Source organism: Thermobia domestica, chromosome 9 (assembly GCF_964235325.1).
Source record: "Thermobia domestica chromosome 9, izTheDome1.hap1.1, whole genome shotgun sequence".
In the NCBI taxonomy this organism is placed as follows: domain Eukaryota; kingdom Metazoa; phylum Arthropoda; class Insecta; order Zygentoma; family Lepismatidae; genus Thermobia; species Thermobia domestica.
Window position 1 is genome coordinate 104240825 of NC_137462.1, and position 21626 is coordinate 104262450.

Consider the following 21626-nt stretch of genomic DNA (forward strand, 5'->3'; position numbering starts at 1 on the left):
ATTTTCTTTACATCATGTGTTTCCAAAGATTTGACTGAATACACATTTTAAAAAAAATATTCTAATATTTATGTATCCATGATGATACTACATATATGTTTTTTATTCCTTTTTTGTAGGTGCCGCAGCTATACGAGAAGCGTCCAGTCCGGCAAATCTTGCTTTGCGTCAAACTGAAGCAGCGGTAAAGAAATTAATAAATAATAAAAGCCCAGATGATCAAAATGTTAAAAATAAAGATATCGATAAGGAAAAGAATACATCTGCGAAAGAGAACTCTCCACTACGTGGAAATAAGTTAAACAATAAAGGTAAACATTTTATACTCTACTGAAAAAACTTTCGTAGTTATAAGGTTTCTTAATTCTGCAGTTCAATATTGAAGAACGAAATTACTTAGTGTGTCAATGCGTGCGTCTCATTGAACGTTGAGAACATTTTGCGTAGGAGGAATTCAGCACAAGAATGTTTAATCAAAATAAACTAAAATCGCACCTTATCAACTTACAACAAACATGTAACACCCAGGTTGGCGACAAAACTGGGAAGTAAGTGTCAGGGAATTTGAGAAAACAGAAAAAGTCAGAAAATTTTGCTAAGAAGGGAATGTCGATTTGCAAAGAATAATAAGACTTAAAAACGAAAACTTTAAGACAATTTCAGATGTGGTTGAGTGCTTGTCTTTTAAATGGCAACTTCAAACTTAGAAACTGTATTTCCTACTAACATGTGCAACAAACTTGTGTTCTCTAAGTGTACGCATTACTTTCTACTTTTCGTTTGTGCAGTGGAATATCATTGGTGGATCATTTACAAAATATAATTAGATCAACGATCCAATAGTAAATCCATTTTCAACGCACAAAATTCTCAACTTTTTTTCCTTTTCCACTGCCACTAGTTTCGATTTTATCAAAGTTTCCTGTCCTACATTATGTAAAGGTAGCTTATCACATAAATGAAAGAATTTTGGAATACTCGTATTTGATCTGTTTTCATTGTATTGTATTTTGATTAGCCAAGAGAGTTATTGCAGAAATGCATGAATTTACGAAGATTGCTGATAAAGTTGCACAACAGTGTATGCAGTGGGTCGATGCTCAGTGGATAGCCGGACTAATTTCATCGAACTTTTGATTCTAAAGTATGGGATAGGTCTGCAGATAACAAAGTGTACTTTCTACTTTGTGCTTATAAATGCAGTATTAATTGTTATACGTTTGTAATGATTTATTAATGATGATGCGTCTGATAACTTAAAGAAATATTGTTTATTCTTAATTTAAAATTATTCTGACATTATAAATAATGCAGCAGTTTGCGAACAATATTTATGGTACATGAGTTAAATTTTCGTTCTTCTTTTCTATATCCACATAATAGATATTAATCCTAATATTTAAGCCTTATTGGAATATTGATATATGATGGATTATGTTATATTTGTCGTCTTGAGATTATTAGTTCTACTCATGTTATAGAAATTGAATATGACAACAACCTTGGTAATATTCAACAAAATTTCGGCAACAGCATGAAAGGTTTTCAGAATCTATACTTTGGTTTGGTATATTTTGTTGCGAATATTCTTGACTGCTAGTTGCTCTTTTGGAAATCCTTAGTATGTTCATTCACTCCGGTGTGTATGATGCGCTTTGCCATTTCTAAGTAATTTTCATTGTATTTCCGTGAACTTCGAAGGTATTAAGAATTTCAGTATATTAGCATAATAGAATTCGAAGTTATTCAAGGAAAATTATCTATGGAAAGTATAAATAGTTTCAACAGTTTTCTTGTTTGTTGTTTAATGTGCGACATTCGTCAATTTTATTTTTATCTATAATTTATTTTATCTTGGTTATTCTTTGCCCTCGAATCAGGACCAATTTGTTTAAACTCAAAAGGTGAAATATTACTTATTTCTTAGAAAAGGTTCAGCACAACTTTGGTATAGAAATTCTTACTTCTTTTCGGAATTCCTGTTCATCTCTTTTTTATCTTTAGGGTGTAGGTCTTTGACCTCTCTTGAAGAAAATTACAGAAGGCAATTTTAAAAAGAGTGAAAGTGGAGAGGCAAAGTGTAAGGATAAGATGATCATAAATTCCAAGCTTCAGTATATATAACTTGGCCAAAGAAATCCATCATATTGCCATAGGCACAACTACCAGACAGAAAATCAATCCACAAAATGTTATTTTATTTAAAATAATACGTCGATTTTTTGAGACAATTATACCGTTTTATCAGACTTCAGATACTTTTCCGGATTTATGTAGATAGTTTTCTTGCAATAAGCAAAATTATATTATGGTTCATTTCTTCTAAAAAATTTCAGTATCATGAATATTACGTATTGTGTAGTATTATGTGAATATTTTGTTAAATCTAAGACAGGACACTTTGATAACTCTAGTATTTGACTTCTCGTTCTTTTCATTTGTTTCATCTTGCTAATATTGACCTATATACTGACCTGGAAATATTCCTGTAAAAGTAAAAAAAATCTTCAAAAGTTCACCGATATTTCAAACAAATCGATATTTAAGTTGGTTTTCTTCAGGATGTTTTAAAGCTTAATTCGTGCTACGTAGGTGGCTAATCACGTACTTAAGTATGGTATTCCAGTGGTGATATATAAATTGTAACACTATGGATCCAGTACTTAAACAAGTATCTAAAACTCTCTGTAGAGAATGTTTTATATACACATTTTATAAATTACTAAATAGTGCGCTATTTAATTTCTGTTTCTATTTAAAGACAAGTAATACTGCATTTTAACCAATTACCATAAAATGGTTTTACTTGAGCTATTGATGCATTTATATTTTGATAATGAAGAGTAAGATTGGGAATCAGAAATACATAGATAATATCAATCCCAATGGCAGAACTTTCTTTGTCTTTCTGCGCTGAGCTTTTGTAACTCAAAAATTTTCTGCAGGAATTCCAAAATAAAAAATCAAGACGATACTATCATATTTTTATTACAGCGTTACATGAAGCATGGTAAACAGTTTTTAGCGGTATCCCTAGTTCGAGTTACAACCTGTGAAGTCACATTTTTTGAAAGTTTTGCTAAAAGAAGCAGATTTAAAATATTCATATGATACACCGTATTTTGTAACGAGAGCAGCTTTAAGGAATTTTCTTGTTCTTTTTTTTTTTCTGACTATTTGTTTATCCTCTGGCAATTTTTCTGCACAGGCGCGGCAAATTTTCTGCGATCACATCGCAGATCGCGAGGTGTTCTGCTATGGGGATATTAATATACATAGATTAATGGGTATGTTGTTGGAATTATGTATTAAGATTAGAAATGTGTAGAGAAAGTGTCCAGAAAAGTATTCATGAGGATAGATCAATAAATATGATGTGGAAGGATAATCTTGTAATTGCATATGACATCAGTTATAATTAACTTAGTCACGATACCTATCAATATTCTAGAACTGCTTCAGTTCCTAGCGTAACACTCGTTTTTGTTAGTGATGAGAGGGAAACTTTCGTAAATTGAGTATATTTTATTTGTTTCTTTCCCATATGCAGATTCAAGTGGAAAGAGCAAAGAAAAGACTGCAACAAAGACCACGAAATCGGCAGATTCAAGCAGCAAAAAGGATTTCAAACCAAGTACTTCTACCAAAGAGGAGAGAACCCCTGCAGTGAAAAGAACTCTTTCAGGCCAATCAGGATCTTCTTCAGAGAAAAAACAAAAGAAAGACGTAAAAAATAATGACCAAGTACAAAAGACTACTAAACCTGTGAGACGAAAACCTTTTAATAAACTGCTTGAAGGTGTTGTGCTTGTAATCAGTGGCTACCAGAATCCACATCGGGCTAACATCCGAACGATGGCTCTTGATATGGGGGCGAAGTACAAACCAGACTGGGATGATAGCTGTACTCATTTGGTGTAAGTAAACGAGAGAGCTGTATTAGTAGCCTGTTTTTGTTCAAGCATTTTGTTTTGATATAGACAGTTATGTGTCTTGCATAATAATAATAATAATAATAATAATAATAATAATAATAATAATAATAATAATAATAATAATAATAATAATAATAATAATAATAACTTCTTCTTCTTCTTCTTCTTCTTCTTCTTATTATTATTATTATTATTATTATTATTATTATTATTATTATTATTATTATTATTATTATATTTCATCAATGTTATGTGATTCCAATGTGATAAAATTTGTAAATATTATCAGTAAGTTAATTTCGATAATGGTGTTTTGTAGTGTATAAATACAGGGTGTTTCGAAAGAATATCGGGGTTTTAAGGCTTTGCAGTATTATTACATTTAATGTTCAATTATAAATAATTCATCAAATAAAAGAGCAATTCAAACAGTTTTTACTGCAAGTGTTCAGAACTCTATGCGTCACACGGCACATATCGAGTCGATAGGTGAGAAAGGCCCATAAACTTTCCACCGTGATATAACATAAAACACATTTAATTTAGGAGAGTCTCGTTGCAACTGTACCATCTCGTGGAGATTTGCTGATTCCCTGATGCGAACATTATGAGTGTTCATATCGCCACTTAACGTAAAATGTCGATTCGTCATTAAAGACAACATGATCCAGAAAATCTTATCGTCATACAGCAACATTTCATTTGCAAAGTTGGTACGTAAACCGTAAGGCTGTAGAGCTTGTAGTAACTGCAAACGATAAGGACGTAGTTGTAAGCGTCTCCTTAAAATCCTCCACACAGACGGTTGGCACTGTAACTACAGATTCAGTCTTGTAAAATGTAAAACACAAAAAGCTTTCTGCTCACTAGTCACCGTCTTTGCTACTAGCGCTTTCTAACGGCAGAGAGAGGAGACAGTGCATGCGTGTGTACAAAACTGTTTGAGTTGCTCTTTCATTTGATAATACTTATAATTGTAAGTTAATTGTAATAAATATTACAAAGCCTTAAAACCCCGAAATTCATTTTGAAACACCCTGTAATTCATATGCTAGTAGCATCGTGGGAGCAGTGGTGACTCAGTGGTAGAGCATTCACTTCTGGTTCATGGGATTTCTGGTTCGATCCTCGCTCATGCCAAGCAAGCTTTGTGATGAACAAACATGTGCGTGGGTTTTCTCGGATTCTCCCGTTTCCTCCCACTTTCTTCATTCTACCTTCTCGTTTATTCTCATTATCACCCTTTTCTTTAGTTTACACGAAATACTCGTGGGACGTAAAATTGAAAGACTTACTAGTAGGCATCGTGCGTGCATCTTGGAAGCATTATACAAGAAGAGTACGACGTTGCAGGAACAAACTTAATATACACACACAATTATTTATTTAGTTAATCGACAATTGTTACTTTGTATTTGTTTAATTTTCACGTATATGCTGTTCTAAATTTGTATATGATTGAAATATTGGAAGAAATACACAGAATAACCAAATCAAATGATGTGACATTTGCAAAATAGAGTTGCATAAGCAGTATGTCCCATTGATTAAACTAACAGATTAACGCCCAAACCCAAAAGTGTGGAACTTTCATATTACCGTAGGAAATCAGAAGAATAATATCGATCTATCTATTAAAATGCTACAATAGCAATTAGAAATGACGGAGCTCCAACCTATAACTTTGGCTTTCAAATCTTTCATTTACGGTTATGTGTGATTTCACGTTTAACAGAGACAAACATTTTGAGTATGTGTACTTTAAATAAATTAGTTAACTAGATCTTTTTCACAAAGTTTGTTTTAAAATTATTGTTCAAAGCCTTTGTATTAATAAGCCTTCTCTAAAATCAATGCACGTGAATTGTGCTCCATCTTCCGAGTTCTTTTAAACTATATGTTGTTGACGTTTATATGTTTGTGGTCAATCCTTTCGACAATGAGATCTCGGAAACTACAGGCTCTAGAAAGATGACATTTTCACTGATCGATTGGAAATTTTGCGTAGATTGTCCAGTTCTAATTGAATATTTGAAAAAAAAAAAAAAAAAAAAAAAAAAAAAAAAAAAAAAACATGGCCATTATTTCTTGATTACATTTTTAAGGGTACACTGGAAGCGTTGAAATTTAAAAAAAAAACTAAAGCATCACATCCTACGCATTATACATTCCAACACCACACTGTTGTATAAACGGGTTGCACATGTCTGAGGCGTTTGTTTCATGGCTAAATAATAATGAAAAGGAAGGATAACCATTTCTCCAGTGTAAGATGGATCTTTATTTTTGGAGTGTTTTGCCCAATGAACCATATATAACTGCCATTGTAATTAATTGTGTATGTAATGTATTTGCTTATTACATCCCTACTGCATGCAAGAAGAAAGGAAACACTGGTCATGCATGAATTAGAAACTCCAACCGGAAGTAGGCTCAAATCTTGCAAACGGTGCGAGATATTGAGAAAAAAATAATCGATAAAATCTCCCCTTTATGATACGCCTTGCCGATATATATATATTTTTTAATCAAGACGTCTTTCACTTGTGTCTCTAAAGGAACATATACAGATGTTGTGAGGAATGAGAAGGATATTTATGCTCATATGCAAATGATGCACTGTGTAGAGAGCGGAGGTTCAGCTAGTGTTCTATGAAAATCGTAAGCTCATTTGGAAATCACTTACTAGTAAAACTAGGATGTAATTAAATTTATTATATCATTTGTTGTCAGTGTGATGACTAAGCATACTTTGTTGTTATAAGGCTGGACTGGGATACATTGAAACGATGTAATATAAACATCTGCTATGTTGGTGGAAGCCAACATAGATCTATCGCTATTGTTTTCAATATGAACACTGTAATCGGATTATTATTATTATTATTATTATTATTATTATTATTATTATTATTATTATTATTATTATTATTATTATTATTAAAAAAGTAAGCAGATGATGCAAGCCGTTTTGCTGTCTCAACAACAGTTTAGAAATAAGGAATGTGTTCTTATTTTTTTTTCCGGGAGCTTCAAGAAAAGTGAGTGGCTTACATGCATTGTTACATTACTGCAACATAGAACAGGTTAAGTATGAGAGGTCATTGGTAACTACGCTCAGTAGACGATTACTGTAACTTTATAGCACTTGCAGCACAAGTTATAAGGGTATCGCAAAATCAGGATACACCAATTAAGGTCAGAATTGCTGGAGAAAAAGGGACCATATCTTGTATAGAAATAGTTAAGATGAAGCTGCACGTGATAGAGTGTAGTACCGTTATGGTCCGTCTTGAATTCAGGTCCAAAATTATAAACGAAAGTGGGTACATCGTTCTGGAAGCTTTCCATCGCAAACGTAAATCTAAAGTTATTTCCTAGCTAAGTTTATTCATGTGTTAGTGTTATTACCTGTAGAAGTGAGAAAATGCAGCGGTGTAAACGCTTTGTTGCAGGTGATATAGCATGGTGCTGTCATTGTAGGAATGCATTAAATTTGTGTTGATGAGTGATGGACCGATCACTCATCAACTAAGTGTTGATATAAGCTAAGTGACCCGAGTGATATCAGCTAAGTTTAACGCACTGGATCCAGAAAGAAGGAACATTTTACATAATACTAGATCCAAGATACTGGAAAATTTAGGCAAACATGTTTTATGTTGGAAAGGCCACGCTGTGAATGCTCGAGAATAGCCATTGATGAGAAAACTACAGTGGCACTTGAGTCGTAATTTGCGAGAAGTTCAGAATGCACTACGCGCCTTATCTAGAGAAACTTGTGTCATTCAAAGGTCAGTCTTGGGGTGTGCTGCATACTAACAAATGGCACTCATACAAGATCCAGTTGCAAGAACACTCATGTAAACTGACCCTGTAAACTGGTACTCATATTGTTATGTTTTCCATAGTCCAATAGGAATATCATTATGTCTACTAATCAAGAAGGCATATTTTTAATATACACAATGTATTTCTCACATCAGATTTAACAAATTCCTTGTAGTAATAGTTCACACATTCTTACCGTAGAAAATTAGGTTCTTTCTTCTACATTACGTATGTGGTGTTGGTTATACAGGCAAAATCTCGCGCCGAAACCTCGGTGCCCAAAATCCCAAAAGTCAAAACTCACAGGGCTAGAATCTCGCCACCCAGAATCTCATGGGATAAAATCTCACCTAGCCAGAATCTCGTATGGTCAAAACCTTGCGAGACGAAATCTCCTGTAGCTAAAATCTAGCGAGAGAAAATCTATCCATAATAATTTACTCAGTACTTGTCTGATGTAATAATAATAATAATAATAATAATAATAATAATAATAATAATAATAATAATAATAATAATAATAGGGAGAAAAAGAAGAAAGTCTTAACTAACATGGGGCGCAGAAATGCTTACTTCATACATTAGAAGCGTAAAAAAAGACGAAATCAAAATTAATGAGTATATAATCCTAAAATAAACCCAAATGAAGAGAAATCTTATATATAGAATCTAGTTTCGACATTCTTTTGTGTTTTCCTGAAAAATTAAGGACACTATATATTGTACGAGTTCAACTGAACTCATCCTATCGGAATCAAAGGTAATATTTTGGTAGATCTTGACCTTCTATATAAGAGTATGAAATATTGTGTTGTGCAGGCTTACGGTGTCCGAGTTGTGGACGGTCAAATTTTGCGTCATATATTCCAAAACAAAAACCCATATACCCAGCTCATCCGTTTGGGTTCAAACTTGGCATGGTGGCAGATGTTGAACTGTTTGTTAGCATGTGAAATATTACGTAGTGGAAGCTTTGTGTTCCCGGATTACGCATAAACGAATTCCTAAATCACTGAACGTAACAGAAACATAATAAATGTCGTTTAAATAGCAATCAAAGGTCAGTCTTGGGCAAAATAAAAATTATGCGTATTTCACTTGTAATGTAATTATCTGTGTGTTACCTTAAGTTTGTAGATACAGCGATATATAAAACGCTCCCTGCACTGAAAAAATCGTTTGGCAAGGTTTTGTACTAACGGGACTCCTTCCTAGACGAGATTACGTCCCATGAAGTTCTGGTCAGACAAGATTCTGCCTCGCGAGATTTTGAACGGCGAGGTTTTTTCCAGGCGAGATTATGGGCAGCGAGACTCTGGCTGGGATATTTCTGCTGCGAGGTTTTTTGTTGTCACTTAACCGTACTAGGACTATCACTAGTATATCTAAAATGGGTGATTGTGGGTTAAGGGAAAAACTACAGTGAATTTCTCAGTTATAGTAGAATTACAAACAAAACAACTTTTCTTGTTAGCAGTAAAATTGACAAAAGGACATTAGCAACCACGTGAACGGTAAATAAGTTGAATTTCGTCGCTAGAAAGGGATAACCACTTGCTATTGATACCAAGAGAAACAAAAGAAAAACTGAGCTGCATTCTTTTTGCATGGTATTATCCTGAGATCTAGCACTCCGAGGGAAAAATTTGGTTTTGTTTGTGAGCAAACTAAAGTAGATTTTCATTATAGAATCCAATTTATATATATATGTGCTGATTGTGAATATTTAATTAATGTATTTTAAAAGAATTTATACTACATATAAGTGCCAGGCTTTAATAGAAGTGTAGGATATGTTGTTTGCTGAGAATTAAATATATTATTGCATTTTTCCGTAGCTGTGCGTTTCCAAACACGCCAAAATTTCGACAAGTACAAGGAAAAGGGTACATCGTTAAGAAAGATTGGGTTGAGGATTGTCATACGAGAAGACGGCGACTCCCGTGGAGAAGGTAAGTGTTGTTTATATCCGTGTGTAAGTCGTTTATTCTCATAGAGGCTATATCGTTGAACGCAGGGGCGGTCTGGCATTGCTGGGGACTCTCGGCTGCAGGAGGGTAGGGGTCTCCTTTTAAAAAATGCCCACTTGCGTATATTACTGAATTCTATTATTATTGGCCCATGTAAGTAAAGTTACGTACCACACTGTTTTATAGTTTTATTTTAGTAACAAACCTCTACAGTAGCCTTACATTTTCTAATTACATAAATTGTATCATAATATTCTTTACCTAGATAACAACAAATTTTCATGACCTTGATCAATGATATAGGATAAGTAACTAATAAATACTATTAGAAATACGTGCTTTATACTTTTCATACGTTATTACATGAAACTTACAATACGTAGGTTACTTCAAAACTTTAAAATAGTGATTTTGCGTAGGCGTATAAAAATCTGCATAAAAATCTTATAAAATCAAAGAAATATATACATATTGTGTATGTATTGTGCTTAGATTCACTCAGAAAAAGAAAGTTTCAAAACTATCAACCTGTAAAATTATTATGTTTGAATATCTAATACTGTATTCTGTTGATGAAGAAGGATATTGACATAATTTGAATACAGTACTTACTAACAAACAAAAGAAGTCTCCTTCTACCTAGATCAGCCCTATAGGCCTAACGCCTAAATACTTCATTAAACTAATAAATCCTTCCTAAGTTCCTCACTCGTTATTGCTGCTTCATCTGTAATCAAACTTTTATCTAAATTTACAAACAACTCTCGATCTACATTCATGAAAAGTAGCTTAGCCATTAAATCTTGGTTTATCGAAGACTTTAATCTATTATTAACAATTTTAAATTTTGAAAAGGTCCTTTTGCAGATTACCTGCGTACAACGCAGAGTTAATATAAACTTGTAAGCTGTATGTAGATTGGTAAAAATTCCAGATTGTGACAGCATGAAAACAATGTTAAAGTTATATACTATGCATTTAGAACATTTCTTCTTCACTGAGCAGTTAACATAGTGTCTTCGCCTTCTTCTGACTCTGAACCATCATTGTCTTCTTCGTCTTCGTTTAAGTTATTCACAGTTTCTCTTTTATCCCACTTACTCTTGACAAAACTGTCGTACTGCTCAGCAAACTGTTTCAGCTTTATTATAAGAACACTTCTATCAACTTTAGTTAGGTGACAAATGGTGCGTAAGACTTCTGTTGGAAATTCGTCAATATCTGTAATTTCAGGGAACTTTTTTGGGTGAAGGCATGAATAATCTTTCAAAATATCATTGTTTGGATTAAAACTTTTTCCAGTTCTTTAGTTACCATAATCGATAATACGGAAATAGATTAGTTTAAATTTATGAACTGGAATAATTTCTGAAACTTCATTTTTAGCTTTTTCACTAGGCATTTTTTTCTTCTTCGATATTCTCTTCTCATCGAAGTTCAGTGAAACTTCTACATTATCCACATCCTCTAAAATACTATTCATGGCAGTTGCATACTTTTTATAATTTGTCAAGCAAAAATTCAAAGTGCCCTGAACTCCATTTAGCAGTGATTTGTTGTAACAAAATTTGCACCAAATTTCAGGCTGTACAGTCCATAATCAATTTCTTTACTCTGTAAGTATTTTGAAACGGAAGATGTGACCAGAAAAATATCAAGAATGACAAAAGACATGAGAACATTTTCGAATTTGAACCATTGATTTATCATATTTCTGGCAGCGAACTTTGAGTTTCAATCGAAGCTTCCATTTGATATTTCATTTAAAACATTCAACAAATGGGCCAACTTTCCTAAGTGGTTATCACTTATTAAAAACTGTTCGTCAATAATCGATGAAAGTCCCGTATGCTTACTCCACCATCTAGTGGCACCAATTTTTTGGCGTCTGCATAGTTTGGCACTGGCACTGTGTTTCTGTTTAGTCTCTTTCTTCTGGACAGCCATTCTCTTTTAATGAGAGCTTAAGAAAACAGCTGATTCCTCTACTAAATCAAATAAATTTTCTGCTTGGAACAAGTTTACTGTAGAATCAGCTACAACCAAATTTGGTACGTTCCTCATGCAGTGTGTGTGTAAATTAAATCTGGATTCTCCCTTATGAGATTAGCTTGAAGACTGTTATAACAGCTACTCATGTTACTCGGTCCATCGAAAAAACGCAAAAATATTAGAAATTTTAATAGCACATTCGGCTAGCTCTGACTTTATACATTCGTGCAACGAAAGTCCACTTGAATTATAATCAAAATTGCTACGTAGGCAGTAATCTAAAATTTCACAATAATTCTTTCTCACACATAAGAAATGAATAACAATGTAAATATTCAGTACGGAGTAGTAAACGGGTTCAGCGGGGGCCCCGGTGAGTTCCAACGCTTGTACTGTCGTTATTCTTTACTGAGCACCTCGAAGTTATACAGTTTCATATTTTGGATCTAAATTTGAGCACTTTACCAGAATTGCTTTCTTTCAGAATGTCAATTAAATGTATGTACCGCAAGGTAAGTTTATATTAATGCTTCTTGCAAACATGCATTAGTCCGAACGAGGTCTAGCCCTACAGTTTTGAAATAATTTTCACACACCCTATCCTTGAATGCAGTGGAATAATACCTAAATGTATGCAACCGTTTTAATACCAATCAAAAATTTATCGTTTTGTTATTGATGTGTTCCCCATTGTCAAAGAATACGTTTTCAAATACACGACGAACTGAGCAGGAATGGCCGGCTGATGTAGATAATTTTGATTGTACCAGAACACTTGATTATGCTTAGATAAAGCAATGATCAGAGAGAAAAAATAGAAATGAGAGAACAATTGATTTTTGTAGCTAGTAAAAACGAAAATTAAATGAAATTTCAGTTTAATGTCCTTCAGTTATGCTCTTTAGGCTAAAGGAGATGAATGAATAATAAAAGTGAATGATTGTGAAATTGGATTTTTGTGCTCTCTCACCGGAATCGAATTCAGAACTGTGTGCACCAAATACACTCACTAGCCACTAAACCAGTAGATATACGATAATAATAATTTAAAAATGATTCAGTTATAGAGCTATCATTGTGTTCGGAGAATATCGGCATGGAGGCACGCGTGTGAAGTATTGTTAATGCTAATTGTGCAATATTAACATATGTTGTACTTGATTTCTTAAAAAATAAATAAATAAAGACTATGATGGTAAATGTATTTCCAGATATGCAATGGATCCTCAGGATCAGAATCAGGATGAGAGCGAAGAGGAAATATTGGAAGAAATCCCAGATGATAAACCAGGTAAGGTATTTTATCAGATTGTATTTTTTGATAATATTTGTCAATATACAGAGCGAGTCAAAAGTCTTTGGACACACTTTTATTTTGAGTAAAATGTTAAATATTTTAATGGAAGATGATGGTAGAGGGGAGACTGCAACTTGTAGGGTACTATCTTAAATGTAAATTCGAAATTTCATGTGGAAAAGGGCATATTGCCTATCAAGTAACACCAGGGCGAGCTCAGGAATTCGTAGGTGTAATTAGCGTATTTCTTTCATATTTTATATGGTTCGCACGTTATGAGCATTGAAAGTCCGAAAAGTCTCATTGTTACTAACAATCTCTTTTATGTTGGTGGTAATCTAAGATGCCTCTAACAAAGATAGATTTGCTCTCTGGTTGTGAAATAAAAGGTGTGCAAAGACATTTGACTTAACCCTGTATATACCCATGAGAGTATAACCCACAGCTATACATGGATGTGGCCCAAAGTTATACATAAGAATGCTGATGATAGTTGGCAGTGAGCCCAACGGAGTGGCCATGTGTTATCCCGAACATTTTGTATATACAGTAATCATGTTAATACACATACAACCGCCGTGAGCGAACACACAAGCAGCTGTTCGGGGACAGGTAGCCAGTCGTACAGCTTCTGAGCTGATGGTTGTTGTTGCCAGTGTTCAGCTGGCCGTTAGGCGCTGTTTAACCATGTCAAGCATGTCTTGATAATTCTAAGTTGCGGAGAGTTAGCAGTATATTGAGTAGATCACACTGGGTTGCCCCAGCTTGTATAGGGACTCGCACTATCCTGAAAGATGGGAGTTCTACAAAGTATCCAGATAAGGTCGGAGGAGAGGATCTACAATGGTCATTGCAAACAGTAACACTTACCAAAGTCTGTGAGCACTCTACTGCTTGTTATATGATACTCTGAGATCCCGAATTAGTTTTTTTATTAATTAATTAGTGTAGCCTATTTGTAAATTATGAACTAACTTTTTGTAGTTGCTTCGTCACTAAAGCTTATTCTTTTTCGTTCTTGCTACATTAGTATATGTAATATTTGTACTGGAATACCGCAGTGACTTGTATTTGAGTAGAAGTTGGAAGGCGTTGTTTTTGAAACCCGCTCAATCTCTGTCCAGTAACTTATAGTTTTGTGTTATACGTTTTCACACCATTCTGTTATTCATAGAGACTGTCGGGAGTCAGTTCAATGTCTCTCTAACTGTATGGTTTATATGTGCTGATAACTTATATTTCTTTCAGACGACTTGGATGATGATGATTTGTATGGTGGATCTACTGATATAGGAGAATCTGGTGATGACACAGAAGATGAAATAGCCAGGTAAGAAATCGAAAGCCATCCATTTATTTGCCGTAGAGCGATAACTGCGATATCCGAAAAAAGGTGTGATAAAATGATTATTTTAAAGAAAGATAATTGAGAACTTCTTGTGACTATATAGTTAGTATACGCTTCTTAGCCGTGGGAGACACGCGTTTGATTCCCGGTGGGAATTCATGTGGATCGGATTTGACGTTAAACGAGAGCAATGTCTCAAATTTTACAACATCCAACCAGAAAAAAATAATTTGCAAATAAGAATTAAACAGTAATTACTAATAGAGCATATGGAGCACATTATAATATTAATTGTTTACTAACTTGAATAATGTTCCTTCCTATGAGACTGTTTTTTTCTCCTGTATTTTGAACGCACTGTTCAGGCATTCTTTCTCAAGGTTACAGCGATTAAGTCGTTATTTTTGTAGTCTTCACATTATTCTGCATTTCAACAGTGGCATAACAAAAAATATACTACGTAGTTTATTTATTTATATTTGTAGTTTGTATACCTGTCCTAATAGATACATTAATTTGAACATATAATTAACATTTACGTTTGTAAGTATCTATTGACCAGATATTTATCATTCGTCAAATACTCGAAAAGAAATGGGAATACAATACTCAGGTACATCATTTATTGATTTCAAAAAGGCTACGAGACTCTGTTAGAAGGGAAATATTGTATAACATTCTTGCCGAATTCGAAATAACCGAAAAAGCTGGTTAGATCAACTAAAATATGTTTGAATGACTCCGAAAGGAAAGTTCAAGTAGGAAAGTACTTGTCCGAGCTTTCCCGTCGATAATGGCCTGAAATAAGGAGATACATTGTTTCCATTATTATTCAATTTTGTTCTAGAATACGCTATAAGGAAAATCAAAGATAGTAACCAGGGTCTAGAACTGAATGGCACCCACTAAGTTATGATTTACGTTGATGATGTAAAACTGATAGAGAATATCAGGACAATACAAAGAAATGCAGAGGTTTCATTAAACGCCTGTAGGGACATGAGTTTAGAAGTAAATGTAGGGAAAAGTAAACAAATGGAAGTTCGCCATAACCGTAATACTGGATGTTATGAATACATTAAAATATCAAATATAGTCCAGTCAATAAAGGTTTTGAATCAGGACTAATAATAAAAAGCTTTTTTTTTTTTTTTTTTTTTTTTTTTTTCAGAAATGTTAGACCACAATGTAAAGTACCTTTCTGAAAATTCCCACTCCTCCTCTCTTGCTTTTCCCTCTAAACCCCTTAATCCCTTTTGACCTTACGATTATTTGAGATTTAAAGATCATGCAACACAATAATAGGTTGCAGATGCATTAAGGTAAAGTAAGATGTATTGTGCCATGATTTGTGGTTAAGTTCTTAACTCTGAAATCAGTTCAGCTTGAGCTGAGATACATACGTCTTTTTAACCGACTTCAAAAATAGTAGGAAATTCTCAATTCGATCCCTGTATATATAGTATATTGTGTGTATGTTCAAGCATAACCTCGACATAGGTTCACCGATTTTAATTATTTTTGTTTGAAAGATCGTACCTTCCCATATAAATTTCGTTATGATGTTGGGAGCTAGACCATGAAGTACCTCAATGGTGCAATGTGAAACCGTACTTACTCGACTTTAATCTGCATATGTTCAAGCATAACTTCGACAGAGGTGCACCGATTTTAATGATTTTTTTTGTTCGAAACACTTTTTTTTTTTGGGGGGGGGGGGGTTCCACGTAAATTTTATTGGGATCTAACAATAGTCTTCGGAGCTAGACCATAAAACCCCTCAACGACTGACAATGTTCATACCATAACTGAAGAATATGAGAGAAAACAATGCCAACCGTCATTTTAAAAGTGAGTTGGTTACAGAAAAGCAATAATAACTCCCATGTGAACTGGATGTGGAAACCAACTCACTCGTTTTTAAAATGAGGGTTGTCTTTGTTTTCCCCATGCCCTTGAATCGTGTGTATGATTACGCATAATTTGAACATAGGTGCACCAATTTTATTGATTCTTTTTTTTTTGTTCGAAAATGTATGTTCTCGGGGTGCTTTCATATAAATTTTATTAGGATCCGATAATCATCGGAGTTAGACCGTGAAACTCCTCAACGATTGATGGTGTTAACATCATAATTAACTGACTTCATTGTGTGCGTGCTCATACATAACTTCAACACAGATGTATTGATTTTGATTATTCTTTTTTAGTTTCAAAGAGTATACTTTCTCTCAGGTTTCGTGTAAATTTTATCAGAATCTAATGGCAGTCTTTGGAGTTAGATCATGTAACTCCTCAAGAGCTGATAGTCTTAATACCGTGTATATGTTCACGTATAGTTATATATCGCATGGACTGATTAAATATATAGATATAGATATATATATAAGGGTGGCAACCAGTTATATGGGAAAAATTCGAAATTTATTTTAACAGTGTCTCACCCCCTAAATTTATTCCTTTTGGTTACTTAAGCATGCGTGCAAAATTTCATAAAAGTATTTTACTATTTAAAGGTCGCCCAACGCGCTCGAACTTACAGCTACGTTCACATTACTTAACAGGGTGTCTATCGGTCACGAAAGTCACGAAAAAGTTACGAAATCAGAAATCGGTCATAAAAGTCAAGAAATTTAGCTTTTAGGTCACGAATTTTCTTATCTGTACAAATATAAGTCGAGACTGGAAAAATTTGTTCTATAAAACGTCAAAATTCATCACCAAAAATGTGTATGGTCGGCTTTAGACGCTACCAAATTGCAAGCAAAGCACACTTCTATCACATGCATGAAAATTCGGCCTAATTCGCACGAAATTCGCTCCTGAGATTGTCTTTGAACTGGCATCATTGAACAGTTGGCTGAGACATTTCAGTGTATAGTTTTTTTTTTTTAAATTTATATCCATGTTCGAAGTGGAAATAAAGCAGAGGTGGTATGTTTTATTACTATTTTGACTCGACATACCGTCTATCTAAATGTTGAAATACAATGAGGGTATGTTGCCTAAAAGATTGCATTTCTATTTACATAATGACACAAAACCATGAAAGAGTTTCTTCGTAGTTACGGGGGTGGGTGGGGCATGGATAGACTTTGTCCCGCCCCCAACTTTCTGAGAGGAATAAAAATATTCCCTTATGTTGTGTTACAAAGAATTATATATGAAAGGATTGAAAGCAGAGTTTTTTAATTAACAATTGTAAACAATTTCCTGCGGGAGAACTCACGGATCCACCACTCGATTGAGAATTATTCCAGACCTCCGGAAGGTCCGCCTCCACAGCAGACAAACCCTAAATCCACCTATGCTCAAAACACGGCAATTATATGTATTAAAGCAAGACATGTGCATAAGAAAGAAACAATTGAATATGGCACAATAAAATATAAAACGTTTAATATAAAACAATATGCAATAGAACAGATTTTTAACAATAAAGCACTTAAGCAAAACAACAGATTTTTTTTTTTTTTTTTTTCATAGCTTACACTATATTTTTCTCGTAAATATCAGTTATGTATTTCTCTCAGTTATGTATTTCTTTATAATTGCAGACACAAAAGAAGTTCCTTTGAACTCATAATACACTGCCTTTTGTATGGATTGGGCCCATGGCCACGACACAGATTATATAGCCCTTTCTGTTATATGAGCCTGATGTGCAACCAACACAACTAGGGCTTCCAACTTTTGAACATGGAAATACCGGACACCCTCCTGGAGTACATATACTCTTAAGATTGTGACATCATTGCTCGTCAAAAATATGAACAACATGAAAGAGGTTACTTCACATAAAATTGAGTGATTCGGAGTTCGAATTTAATAACTTTAGTTACTTTTGAAGCATTTATTAAATTTTCTTAATCCAGTTTTGGTTGAGTCGGCACATGTAATTTTTGAAGTCTGCCATCAATAATACACTGTATTTAAAACAAAAAAGAAAATAAAATTAGGAATATAATTATGACATGCACAAGATGAAGCAGTGCTAGCTGCACTCTTGAAAATGTACTTTTGTTGACCTTCAGCAGTTTTGATAAGTTCAGTAAATTTTCCTGCCTTCAACTCTTCAGCAAATTCCGCGCAAGATCGATATCAAAGCGAATTACAAGCTCTGCTTTAACCATATTCATTGACAAACGATTCCTTTCGTCACTCCAAAATAATCCGAATAGAATAGAGAATAGGGCTATTAAGATGAAAAATTACCGGACATTTAACATCAGGTTTTGAGCTCGTACCGGACACCGGACAAGGAAATTAAAAACCGAACTGTCCGGTAAAATACTGGACGGTTGGCTACCCCAAACACAACCAACACGAGTACTCGCGTAGGAGCAAGGGGTGAACTTCTTCGTATATACCTCATTTTAAAAGCAAAGTAAAAGTATTAGGAAAAAGATAATAAAAATGTTGGTGTTGCCAACTTAAAATCTTTGACGTACAAAGCTATTAGTCAATTACTGTGTATAAAAATTAATTTATTACAGATATATATTAGCATTCACTTTCCAGTGACGGTATATCTTGATCACCGAAAAACCAGAGGCGGTATGTCCTCATCACTGAAAAACCAGAGGCAGTATGGCATACCACCGCATGCCGTCTCACTTCGGCCACTGATTTATATGGTAATAAAGAGGAAGAATTTCTTAAATTGGGTGAAAGCCATGGGTTACTAAATCGAACAGCACGACGAGGGGACATATTTGTCTATAGAGAAGATATTGTATTTTGCAGTAATGCGGTACCTTCTGAAACGCGACAAATTAAGCCTTGTGTAGATTGGTTACAAGATGCATAATAATTGTGCTACCTTAGTAGGATAGTACGTACGAAACCTCGTTTATTCTCACTAGTACTAACCACTAGTACTGCTGGCATGTTTTTTAAAATGAAATTATGTAGAGAAGGTGGTGGTTCTAAACGGAAAAAAATACCTATTTTAATTTTTGTGGAGAAGTACTCAAACGAGTAGTATGATGTACTGTAAACTGGGGTTACTTGGTAAGTTTTTTTCTTTTTCATACTACCTCTTGTCATTTATTGCAATTAATTTTTCTTGTGATGTTTCTAGAGCTTACAAGGGATATAAGGGAGATTATATATATCGAAATGGAAGAAGGTTTATAAACCAATCGAAGGCACTAATGACGCCTATTACGAAACTGTAATAAAAATTTTTCGAATGTGTATACTCTGCGAGTTATATGAATATATAGGGTGTGCAAAAAGTCCGGTGCCACCCTTAGAAGTTGCAAACGGGGAGACAGCAGATGCCAAAACAGGAAAACATGTGTTTGATTATTTTAAAAGTACAACGTATCAAAGCAAAAAAGTGTTGTCCCAGGCCCACCCGCAGAGTCCCAGGCGGGGTTCAATTCAAAATTTTCAAATAGCAAGAAGGATAAAGTTGCATATAGTTGGAAAGCTGTTGGGAAATGAAAGAAGACGGAACAGGTCTCGACTCTCTAAAATTAGCTGGGCAACATGACGGCCGGTTAAAATGTCAGTAAAAACCTCATTGTAAAGTCTCTGGTCATCCCAAAGAACCTGAAACGGTGAGACAAATGTCAAAACAGGAAAAAGAGGTCTGTCATCATACCAAAAGTCCAATGATTGAAAATGAAAGTATTTGTTCCAGGGTCCTCCGCATTGCCCCAGATGAGGTCCTACTCAAAATTTTCACATCAAGGGAGGCCAAGTAGCATATCGTTTGAAAGCTGCTGTTAAATGAAAACAGATGGAACAAGTTTGAACGCTTTACGATAACACTGTGCAAACATCTTGTGTTTCAGTTCTTCTTTCTGTAGTCGGGTTTCAGTTTGTTTTAATTCTTGAACTCAACGGAAAGAAAGGAAATGCTCCTACTGTGAGATTCTGCTCTTTGGGCTTAGTAATGTCTAAATAAATAAAGAAATATAATAAAACAAAATTAAATTAAGAAAAGAAAAGAATTAATATTTGACATATTTTTGTATACCTAGGTAGAACTGGCTAGTTAACATATAATGTATAATAATGGTACTTATGCTCGTTGCCTGGATTATGAAGTGTAAAATGATTAAAAAAAAAAAAAAATTTCTTGCACCAGGAACAGCGAATACTTGCAAGTGTCTCACAATGACAATAAGTGGTATTTGAGCGAACCAGTTACTGGTCTCAGTTTCTTTGATCCTGAAGTCCACACAGCAGTGAAAAAAGACATGGTTACAGTATTATTTAGGGATGGAAATGAAGGAGAAGAACTCGTGCGCTTAAGATATGAGGAGACCACGAAGATAAAGCCTTTAGTGACTTCTTTTCCAGGAACACCAGAAAGCTGTTTGAAGCACTGGAGGTCTTCACGGACTTTTCATTAGAAAATCTTAAAACATGAGAAACGAAAGATACTTTCCTTCAGACTCGAGAGCGTATGAAAGCTCTGCATGTTGTAAATGAACTGGCAGAACAAGGTATTGCATTGATTCAAAATTTCAATGGAAAACTGACCAATCAGGAAGATCAATCCAATTTCTTTTTCAAGTTGTAGAGCAGCACAGAAAGAAATTTCCTCACCCTAAGTAAATTCATTCTCAGTCAAAGTATTTTGCTTTGTTGTGTTGAATATACTTTCGCAAACTTACATACTGAAAAAATATACATTCGTAAAACATAAATATTACTAGAGAATGTTTCCAAACATATTTTTGAATTTCATAGTATTTATATGTGAATTTTCAATATTAGTGGTTTTAAGCGAATTTATTGATGCGTTGAGCGACCACTAAATATTGTGTAATTGCTTCAAAATTTTTGTAGTAAACATTTGAGATAAAGAGAAATAAAATTTGACCCTGAGACCATTAAAAGAGCTAAAGTGAATTTTCGTTGCCACCCTAAATATATATTTGGTCATAAATGTTTCCTAGATACCCATTTTATAGGAAGTTAGTGCTCTAGCTTTAGTTTAGGTATCTAACTGAACTACTGAAGATACGAGGAAGTGGCAAAGTTAAACAAACTTTTGTTAGGGAAAACAGTTTACAGACATCTGAGGGAACTGTTATAAAATAAATAGTGAAATAAGAATGTGGAAGGAAACAGTAAATACGTGAAAAATGCTACGGACCAATGTTGTATTCCCTCAAATGGTCTGAAACGAATCAAAGACCCTTTATATGAGAGTTGAGCACTTGACCACTGAGCCATCATGTCTTTCACTCTCTCCAATGAATTAGTAGTTGTTTCTTACATAAATTTCATTA

General features: G+C 34.2%; 1 protein-coding gene across 3 annotated transcripts in view; it reads left to right on the plus strand.

The window, feature by feature from the left end:
* Window positions 1-21626, plus strand: part of XRCC1 (DNA repair protein XRCC1) — a 166545-nt gene that overhangs the window by 39679 nt on the left and 105240 nt on the right. For all 3 annotated transcript variants that reach the window (XR_014133065.1, XM_081771653.1, XM_081771654.1), the window contains exons 4-8: window positions 120-311; window positions 3551-3917; window positions 9605-9718; window positions 12940-13019; window positions 14274-14355. Coding sequence is in view for 2 of the 3 variants with exons in the window: in XM_081771653.1 (XP_081627779.1) it covers window positions 120-311; window positions 3551-3917; window positions 9605-9718; window positions 12940-13019; window positions 14274-14355 (835 nt within the window). In the remaining variant the exon portion in view is untranslated. The remainder of the gene's footprint in view (window positions 1-119; window positions 312-3550; window positions 3918-9604; window positions 9719-12939; window positions 13020-14273; window positions 14356-21626) is intronic.